Source organism: Trichogramma pretiosum, unplaced genomic scaffold, assembly GCF_000599845.2.
Source record: "Trichogramma pretiosum strain Unisexual culture from Peru unplaced genomic scaffold, Tpre_2.0 scaffold48, whole genome shotgun sequence".
Lineage (NCBI taxonomy): Eukaryota > Metazoa > Arthropoda > Insecta > Hymenoptera > Trichogrammatidae > Trichogramma > Trichogramma pretiosum.
In genome coordinates, this window is record NW_019641228.1 from 1,093,634 (window position 1) to 1,104,170 (window position 10,537).

The 10,537-nt window shown below is 33.3% G+C and overlaps 3 protein-coding genes across 3 annotated transcripts; 2 read left to right on the forward strand and 1 right to left on the reverse strand.

Moving 5' to 3' along the window:
- Positions 1 to 70: 70 nt before the first annotated feature.
- Positions 71 to 7,403, forward strand: LOC106648369 (tuberin). Its single transcript, XM_014365223.2, has 21 exons — positions 71 to 332; positions 403 to 539; positions 620 to 813; positions 910 to 1,113; positions 1,186 to 1,360; positions 1,429 to 1,771; positions 1,936 to 2,257; positions 2,333 to 2,501; positions 2,579 to 2,803; positions 2,878 to 3,252; positions 3,333 to 3,509; positions 3,576 to 3,741; positions 3,839 to 4,035; positions 4,107 to 4,997; positions 5,086 to 5,254; positions 5,325 to 5,523; positions 5,592 to 5,913; positions 5,982 to 6,154; positions 6,227 to 6,719; positions 6,787 to 6,957; positions 7,052 to 7,403. The coding sequence occupies exons 1-21, from the start codon at positions 266 to 268 to the stop codon at positions 7,274 to 7,276; spliced, it is 5,394 nt and encodes a 1,797-aa protein (XP_014220709.1). The 5' UTR covers positions 71 to 265; the 3' UTR covers positions 7,277 to 7,403.
- A 132-nt stretch (positions 7,404 to 7,535) lies between these two features.
- On the forward strand, positions 7,536 to 8,932 carry LOC106648288 (protein canopy 4). Its single transcript, XM_014365049.2, has 5 exons — positions 7,536 to 7,842; positions 7,917 to 8,043; positions 8,126 to 8,260; positions 8,331 to 8,495; positions 8,566 to 8,932. Exons 1-5 carry the CDS (start codon positions 7,740 to 7,742, stop codon positions 8,684 to 8,686), a joined length of 651 nt encoding a protein of 216 aa, XP_014220535.1. The 5' UTR covers positions 7,536 to 7,739; the 3' UTR covers positions 8,687 to 8,932.
- A 90-nt stretch (positions 8,933 to 9,022) lies between these two features.
- LOC106648303 (28S ribosomal protein S33, mitochondrial) lies at positions 9,023 to 9,687 on the reverse strand. Its single transcript, XM_014365071.2, has one exon. The coding sequence runs from the start codon at positions 9,397 to 9,399 to the stop codon at positions 9,052 to 9,054; it is 348 nt and encodes a 115-aa protein (XP_014220557.1). The 5' UTR covers positions 9,400 to 9,687; the 3' UTR covers positions 9,023 to 9,051.
- Positions 9,688 to 10,537: the final 850 nt, after the last annotated feature.

A 10,537-nucleotide genomic window follows, 5' to 3' on the forward strand; every position in this document is an offset into this window, starting at 1 on the left:
TTTTCATCTTCCACCACCACGCTGCAGCACGTCGACAGTTCGACACTCGGACTCGACTACACTACACCAGTCCAAGAGCAGTCGCCGACTGCTTCGTAACTCACGGAAGATCCCAACCACTCGTCTTTCTAGATGCAATTAAGCATAAAAATAACAACAAATTTCAACTAATTATATAGTAGGTTATGTACAGATTTACGAATTTGACGTTTTTCTTCTAAAATTAGGTATTATTTTTTTGAACGAATTCGAAGAACAGTGCAAAATGCGTGCCCAAGACAAAGACAATAAGGCTATTGACAAGCTCAAGCAATTTTTTCGCTTGCAGAGGGGTGAGCATTAAATATTACCCAAAAATTTGTTCAGAAAACTCTTATGCTTAGACTTAATAATTTTGCTTAGGTACCTTCAAAAATAGAGAGGACATGGCCTTAAATAATACCATCGAGAGGGAAATTAGCCCTGATAGTACAATTCATTGTCGATTAAAAGCTATCAAGGACTTGAGTGATGCAGTTTTGAATCATCAATGGGAAGATGTATGTTATTTATAAAATTGTATTTGATTATAATTCCTAAAAAACTTCATTAGTTTTATTGTACTCTAATTGAACTTTAGTGTGCTGCAGAAAAACTTTGGTTTCTTGTGCAGGACTTGATTAGACCTGATGTTCCTAAAGAACAAAGACAAACAGTACTACATTTTTTAAGATGTCTTGTTCAAGGACAATATTCAAGACTATCACCCTTGATGAGGGTAAAATTTTTTAATGTCATAAAAGAACATAGCATTCCTGAAGATGTAGAATTAAGGTAAACAAAACATAATTGCATTTGTAATCAGGAATAATTTATATGTACTTTATTAACACAAAATATTGAATGTATCTGGTTATATTAAATTTGCAGGCTAGAATTGCTACAGAGCTTAACTGATAATGGCAAAGATATAGTGCACTTGGAAGAAAAAATGGGACCTTTTCTTTTGACGTGGATGCCAATATTTACTGCAACTGATAGAAAACGAGCAGCTGAATTCTTAACTTTACTTGTTAATGTAATAAAATTTAATTCTGCATGTATTGATGAAGATATAATATCAGGCCTGGTTTTGTAAGTTTTATTAAAAGTTTAAGTATGCAATAATACTAATATTAATAATGTTTATAAAATTGTCCATTATAGATACATCTGCCAATTATGTTATAACAGTAATAATACAGAAATAGTATCAGCAAGTTTAGAAGCCTTAGATGCTATTGTTTGTTATAGTAAATTGCAACCAGATTCACTGCAAACATTCATAATAGCTTTGTGTAAAACTGTGAATGATCAAGCATACTGTCAAATGAGTTGGAAGGTAAATTGTTGATAATTAAATCCACTTGCTAATATTTTTATTTATTATAAAAAAAATATTCTCTCTAGATCATGAGAAATTTATTAGGAACTCATATGGGTCATTCAGCATTATACAAAATTTGTTACTTATTGCAAGAGCAAAAATTTCAAAAAGATGTTCGTTTACTCAGAGGAGCTGTATTCTATGTAAATATGGGTCTGTGGGGAACTCATAGAATAAAAACACTTCAATGTACACCATCGTCTGTTTTACCATCCTTTTATCAAGCACTTCAGTGCAATCATCCAATTGTAATGTACGAAGTTACAATTTCTATTCAAAGATTAGTCAACAAATTTGGAATGGATCTTGTTCAACCAACTTGGAGCATTATTTTTGATATAATTGAACAAGTTATTGTCCATACAGGTGAAAAATATAATAATTTATAAAAATATTACAATTTTCTATTTAGGAGATCCATACTCCAGCTTAAAATTCAAATTTTCAAAAAAATTTTCTGAAATGTGTTAGAAAATTTGAATTTTCTTAAATAATATTTTATTAAATCTATACTTATGATAAAATTGTAGAAACTAGTAATCAACCTGCTACAAAACAAGTATCTACTAGTTTACATGAGACCATTACAAGTTTTGAATTGCTTATGGACAATAATTGTTATAATGGTAATGTACAACGATTTTATGAATTGGTCGAACGATGTTCAGATTCAAGACCAGAAGTATCAGTCATTAAACTAATAGACTATCAAGCATCAATGGTTGCTCCAACAAATTATTTATGGCAGGGCAAACTTAGTGCTTTGATTGAACGTTACTATAAAATTGAAACTAGAACAAATATCCGTCTAAAAGTGCTCGATGTTCTAAAAAATGTTATTCAAGTAAACAGGTAAAAGCATAAACATTATTTTTTATATATTTGCGATTTATACATAACAATAATATTTCTTTCATTATTCTTAAGATCTGGATATGAAGATGAGCTTATTGAACGTATTGTTGTACCCCATTTACAACATGTTGAATTGGATCCAGACATCATTATTCGTAATTACGCTGCTAATGTCCTTGTTGATTTATGTTTGGAATGTGAATCAAAAAGGTGCATGGAACTTTTGGATATTTTAGAAAGGGTAAAAATATCAGATCTGCACATTATTTTAAAATTATATATAGAATGTTGTTATTTATAACACTCAAAATTTTGTAGATTATCAATCGACCTTTCACATTCACTGCTCTTGTACAATCGGAAAATGAAATTCGAGATGTAAAAAGTGCCGTTATTGGAGTCATAAAAATTCTTACACAAAAAGTTTACCGATTACCGTCATTACATGCGATACGTGCATACCAAATACTCGTGAACCATCTCGAACTTCACTATCAAGACCCCAAAGAAATTTTCCGGGACATATTTAGTGTCAGATACTTGGTAAGTAGCAAAGCGAAACATCAACTTGACATGAATTAATATAAAAATTTAACCACGTATAAATCATTTTATAGATTTTCGAGTGCTTTTTGAAGGCTCGAGCTAATTGTTTGGGTCACTTAGGTTTTCCTGATCCGAAATCTGGCAAAATTAATCGTTACAGTCCCTACCTGGTTCTAGAGAACCCAACGAGTTTAGGTAATGGAGGAAGTAGCGCAAGCCCTCCGCCAGCGAGTCCCGTTCCTACCCAAAATGCTTCGTCACAGATAACCAATATTTCCTTAGCCCATGCCTGCAAGGCTGTCACAACTGCTATTAAACAAGAGAAAGATTGGCAAGTCCTACAGTTGATTCTGAAAGAACTTCCTCAACTTTTGCAGAATCGGGCTTTGATTTTGTCACGACATAGTAATGACATTGGTTCGCTAGCTCTAGCTCTTTGTTCAATGGTTCGAATAAGTCATTATATTAATAATTTCATTTATTTTTGCAACATTATACTTACACATTGATTCTTTATGTTTTTCAGATCGACGACAAGACATTTCGACCAGCAGATTCGTTGCAGAATGTCCTCAGAAATGTACCATCAAAATTTACATTTTCCGACCTCCGCGCACATTTTTTTCCTGTACTAGCTTCGTGTACATCGTATCACGCACACTTCGATCTCAGCACCCAACAACGACTCATTAAATGTTTTGAGGTGAGTATCAATGACGAAGAATGGAACATTCAATGTTTATTGTTACGTCTTGATATGTTATTAAAGGATGGGCTGAGGACAACCTGTGCTAGCCAATGTGTAACGAGTCTCATGACATGCCAACTTGAGATGCGCGACACAATCAGCAAGCTGGTATCCAACGTTCTCCTAAGCATATCGAAAATTTCTGACACTGTGCTAATTGCTATTCCAATTCTTGAGTTCTTATCTAGTAAGTTATTCAAATAATTAACTTAAATTACGAATTTAATAATTACATTCGATATAAGTTTTACAATACAAGGTTACAAAAATTTAATCTTTTTTAGCACTAGCGTGCTTACCCAAAGTTTACTCTAACTTCACCGAGGACCAGTATATGGCTATTTTTGCTATAATGTTGCCTTACACTAAACCTACGAAGTACAATCATTATACAGTATCACTAGCACATCACGTAATAGCAGTATGGTTTTTAAAATGTCGATTACCACTCAGGCGAAACCTTGTCAAGTACATTACCAAGGTAGCAAGATTAAATTTATGTGACTACAAATCTCATTTTACGAATAATAAACTAAACTTCATACCTTACAGGGTTTAAAAACCAATGCAAAAATGTTGTTGGAGGAAGGAAATATTTCTCAACCAGATCTTGGTCTCAATGAAGACTCGTCGAATCGTAAACGTAGTTCGAGCTTGACGGAACAAGGCAGTAGAGCTCGCAAATATGTCAGAGAAAATCGTGCATTGGATCTAAAGCCACCAGTTGACAAAGCATTAATGAATTTTCATGTTGAACTCACGGAAACTTGTATAGATCTGATGGCTCGTTACTCTTACTCGATGTACTCGGCTCGTCCGAAGCGCCTCTTGGCTTCGGATTTTTTGCTTAAGGAAGGCCTTTCGGCTAGTTGGATTTTAGGTAATAAATTAATCACCGTAACGACCAGCGGATGCAGTAGCAAAGCCATGCGTGGTCCACTTTGTGATAACTGTTGGTCAGCTTGTAAAGCCAGTCCTGATCAAGCTCGATCAAGTCACTCAAGCTTATTGCGAGCTTCGAGTGCTGATGGTAACAGTGTGGAAAAATTATCGAGGCAATCATCCGGTGGTCACGCGAGTTCCAGTGCCAATACAGCTGCTAACTCACCAACAGATGAAAATAAACGAGTAGTTGATGACTTGGAAACCGATCCGCAACAAAACAGCGAGGCCTACAAACTCGAGCAAATCATGAATGTAGATAAGCAAGAAGAACACCAGCCTTGTGCTTGTTGGTGTCAAGGTTGGGCTGAAATTTATGTTCGCAGGCCTACGGGTGATACTTCTTGGATCATGAGAATCCAAAATATGATGCATCTAGATATGCCTTATGATTTACCATTGGATAATTTGACGGCTTTGTATATGCCAACTACTGATATGTTACCTCAGAAGACCAGTCAAGACCTTGTTTCTGAATACTCCGAGGATGAGTCTCATTTGGTAGGTTCATATTTACCAAGTGCCACTTTACTTACATTAGCTGTACGTTCATTTACATGTTTTACATTAGCTGTATGTTCATTTACAGGATGCAATCGATAAAAATCTGGAACATATTTCGCCAGACGTTGGTAGTGTACTAAAATCTGGAATTTCATCGTCTTCGGAACCAATTGACATACCCAGCTCCCCAGCACGCCCTAGCCCATCTAAACATAGTCCCCGAGATAGTCTTGAAAGCCTAGAAGGGGAAGATGGTAGGTGTTAGATAGACTAAAGGATTCTCGTCTTTTGAATTGAATAATAACAATATTTAATTTTGTTCAGATTCTCGAAAATCGAGAAATCCAGTGCGGCGATCGAATTCTAGTCCTGAGATGAGCTCAAATTGGAAAAATCCATTTTTAAGTAAAGATAAACTGACAATACCAGCAAACGATCGAGATGACTCTAATTTGGAAATAGATGTCAAAAACGATTCAGATCTTAGAAAACATATAAAAAATTCTTACTCAAAAGACATGAGGTATAATATTTTAAAATGCATTTGAATAAGTAATTATGAAAAAACGTATAATTTGTGGATGTTAATAGGGTTAGTTGCGAAGCCATACCGGAAGAAATCTTGGGAGCAGGTACGACGCCACCGTCAAATGATAGCGGAGCCGACAATATGAAAGTAGGATTACCCAATCAGAAAACATTTCCAAGTGCAATAACTATTCCGCCTATCGCGATGGTTACGGACAGTAACGTTCCACAATCGCCGACGAATCTTTTGTCATCTCAACTCGCTTCAAAACCACCTCAATCTCCTACTCAAGTCTACGCTAGGCACACAAGTTTAGACCTAAGTCACGCAAGACCGATGTGGGATTCTAAGCCACCGATAGGCCGTAGTCCATTAGTCGATAAGGTATTTCAATAGATTTTCTCATTTGATTATTTGTGATAAAAAAAACGAACATTTATTTGTATTAACAGCTCAGAGAAGATAAAGTCGATACTTCAGCTTTACCTCCTATTGGTTTCCGCGATAGAGGATATACGATATCAGTGATGAGTCCTGCAAAAATAAGAAGAAATAATTCTTCTAGAGTGAAAGATCTGCCTTCAGTGATGAATTTACCTAACAATAGAAATGGAATTAGTCCAAGGTAGAAAATATTTTCCACTTATCTAATATATAGATCATTGAGTTATGAATGACCAAGTTAATTCGTTTTCAGTTTCATATTCTTACAATTGTATCACGCGGCGTATTTTGGTCAGCCTGCTGATAAGCCATTATTGGTACCCCAAAACAATACTTTACTGCAAACATCTATTACTAATTTTGACAGAATTCAACCATACGAAACACACAAAATCGGTGTACTTTATGTTGGTCATGGTCAAGCACAAAACGAAACGGAAATTTTGTCAAATCAGCATGGTTCATTGCGTTACACGCAGTTTCTCCAGAGCCTAGGTACGCTCATACGCCTTAAAGATGCAGACGAAAGTATATTCTTAGGTGGACTCGATCGTAATGGTGAAAATGGAAATTTTGCTTATATTTGGCAAGATGACGTAACGCAGGTGGCATTTCACGCGGCAACGCTCATGCCAACTAAAGCCAGTGATCCCAAATGCACGAGTAAAAAACAACACATAGGAAATAATTATGTTACTATTGTATACAATGAAAGTGGCGAGAAGTACGACATTCAAACTGTGAAAGTATGTAGATACAAACAACTGGTTGGATTTATTGTGAATGTACGATAAAAATTAATTTCTTTTTTAGGGACAATTCAATTACGCTTGTGTTATTATTCAACCTCTTGATCATGGTACGAATCACGTTACCGTTCAGGCAAGAGAAGAACTTAGTGAGCCTATTGGTCATAGCGATCCTAAAATTATATCTGATCAAAATCTAGCTCTTTTAACACGACAATTAGCCGTTCATGCTAATGTAATTATTTTTTTTTAAAATGAATATATTAGCCTATTACATAATACTAATAATTGGATTATTAATAATAAATAAATAAATTATTTACTTTCAGCTTGCTTCAATGGTTTGTTCGTCGTTGAAACAAAGCAACCGCAATCCTTATGCATCTAACTGGTTGGAGCGATTACGTCACATCAAACGTTTAAGAAAACGCGTTCTCGAAGAATCATTGCGGAAAAACCCAAACGACGATGTGTTGAAAAACGCACTCGAGGAAGAAGATAAAATGAAAATAGTCGATGATCTCGTACAAGATTTCACCGATTTTACAACGTAAAACTAACAGAGCTTTTTCAAGTCAAAAATATTGTGATGTAGTTCTATTATATGTAAAATGAAATTTTTAATTGTAAGCGAACAATCGAAAAAAAAGTTCACTTTAATAAAGTATATTTATGATAAAATTAATTTATCTCAATGATCATTGCATTTGGTCGTTTGAATTTCCCGCCTAGTAGGTTGTTGATTTACGAGTCTAATGTGAGAATGAGGATTCAATGATAAACGTAGACTTGTCACACTACTGACTACACTTTCATACCTAGAGTGTAGATTTCTATTAAACTTGCTGACATTGCTGAAAGCACGTTTTTATTCCTTGAAAACCCGGTAGATTAGTCAATTTTCAAATCATATTATGGTGGGGTTATAAAATATTTATCAATTTCAGTAACTATTTATACGTATTTTATTGTTTTGGAAAAATAAAAATAAGTGATTTTTTACATGGGAATTACATTATGAGAATGTTGAAGTTCCTTTTAATTCTTTTTTGTTTTTTTGTAATCACTTACTGTGGCAGCCCAGAGGAAGAGGGTGTCAAGTATGCAGACAAGTGTGAAGGTATACTTTTAGAATTGTTTAATTTTATGAATGATTTTTTAAATGTATAATTGAAACTTATTTGTACACTTCAGTTTGCAAAGTGGTTGCTATAGAATTGCAAAATAAACTTGATGAGACTGGAAAAACTAGCGATGCTATTGAAATAGGTTATTCCCTGGATGAAATAGCTCCCAAAAAGAAAATAGCTTATAAAAAGTCGTGAGTATATTAGCAAATGTAATTTTTAAACTTTTTTAATTTACCTTAAAACCATCATAAATTATTTTTTATAATATTTTAGGGAATTGAGATTAATTGAATCGTTAGAGGATGTTTGTACTAGAATTTTAGACTATAATATACATAAAGAAAGATCTGATAGTTCTAGATTTTCAAAAGGAATGAGCCAAACTTTCAAAACATTACATGGATTAGTGTAAGTTTTAATTTGAATTTTTTTTCAATTAACATGAAAGTACAGATAATGATATCTAATATAATTGCAGTGATAAGGGTGTTAAAGTTGATTTAGGTATTCCATATGAACTTTGGGATAAGCCTTCGGTTGAGATAACAACATTAAAAACTCAATGTGAAGAACTCATAGAAAACCATGAACCTGATATTGAAGAGTGGTATTTTAATCATTTAGAAAAAGTTCCACTATCAAAGTATAATATCTTTCATTTTCTTTTTGGTGATTATTTTTTATTATATATGTAATTGTAAATTAAATTTCAGGTATTTGTGTTCAGAAAGGTATTTAAAAGAATTAGATGATTCTTGTTTGAAAGAAAAAGGAGATACTGGAAAATTTGATGCCGAAAAAACAGGAAGTGATAAAGTTCAAGACGAATTGTAAACATTTAAAATGAATTTCAAAGTATACTATATATCATATCATGTGTAAGTCAAGTCAGAGCTGTTAAAATTAATATGATAAATCATATTGGTTAAACAATTGATTGTATAAAAATAATTTTTCACATATGACCATAAATTTGATTTAACTCAAATAAGGTTTTAAAACCTATTATTTTGTTAAACAATTTTTAAATATTGTCTGTTAGCAAAGGATAATTCATACCAAATAAAGTATCAATTTTACGATAAATAACAAATCTATTTATTATTTTTTCTAATTACATTTTATAAATTCATGTAAGATGTTTCAATGTTTTTAATGACACATTATTGGAAAAACTAAAAATAAATAATACTTAAAAATTATTTCAGAGTTTTCGTTGAGTCTTTCTTTTTCTCTCCATACTTCCAAGCCGATTTTCCTCTCAATTCTCTCAACCTTTGGTATTCTTCTTTGAAGTCTTGATGTTCATCTCTGAATAATCCATACCATCGAAGATGTTTCATCAAAACATGAGATTCTCTAAGCCTTGGATAGTATTGTACAATTTCTTCTCTTTTATCTACTGGTTTCTCACTAAAGAGTTTAACAACTTTCATGGATTTTTGATTGGTCGGTCGAACAACTTCTCCAAAAATTCTGTTGCTTAAACGATTCATTCGCTTAGCATAATTTGTAGTTAAATTAGCGAGATTCACGTATTTGCTCATTTTCGATGTTGTTGAATTTGAGTTACTTAGTAGCAGTAGAACTCGCAGAGTACTTGTTTGATCACGTGACACAACGAATACACCAATGTTATGTTAAGATCCAGACACATATATAATTTTTATAATTTCGTTTTTGACCGTTTTGTTTAATACATAATAGCTTATCTTTTACGATTTTAAAACGTATTAATATGCAATAAATCTGATTTGATTATACACAATTTTACTTAGATTAAACCAACTTTTCTTTATTCTTCTTCTTCTTTGGTTCTGTCTAGAAGAGTCAGCGTTGTTATTACGAGCAGCTAATAACATGGCCGCCGCACTGTTTTATCGACTCGATTTCGTAAAATTTTTTAAATTGCGGGAAATGTGTGGTAGAAATTTTTGAGCCAAGATGGCGGAAGGAGATCGGGCAATAACACAGGGCTCTTGTATGGCTATGTGAAAATTTTTTTTAAATGCCAATAAAACCTATTACTACTACTACTACTACACAGGGCTCTTATGGGGCCGAGCCTTAAAAAAATGTTTAAAAATGTATGAAAAATATTTTCAGGTATCGGATGCGATCAAAATAATCTTTATATACGTATATTATTAGAAAAAAAGTTTCAGGCAAAACAGTCTGTCCGTTAACATGCAATTAATTAATTACGACGTTTGGACTCGGTATTTGACGTTAATTCGGCTGCTATGGCTGTTTAAAGTGAGGTAATGAAGAGTCATAGCAGCCGTATTAACGTCAAATATCGAGTCCAAACGTCGTAATTAATTAATTGCAAGTTAACGGACAGACTGTTTTGCATGAAACTTTTTTTCTAACAATATACATATGGCCGATTCTCTGTGAAATCGAATGGCCAAAAAATTTTTTTTTCTGCAAATATGAAAAACTTGCTGTTTCCGATGTCAGAAATGTCCCCAAATTTTATTAGAATTTTTGGGACCATCTATCACTCTTTTTCAGGGGCCCGAAGTTGGCCATTTTAGGGTTTTTTTGAAATTCATGAAAAATCACAAATATTCAAATAATTCCTGGATCAGGGTAGAATGATTCAAAAGTAAAAGTGCCCAGCAACTTTTTTGTTGGAAATTGTCCAAATTTTCAGAAAAAAAATATGCCAAAGTGATTGGA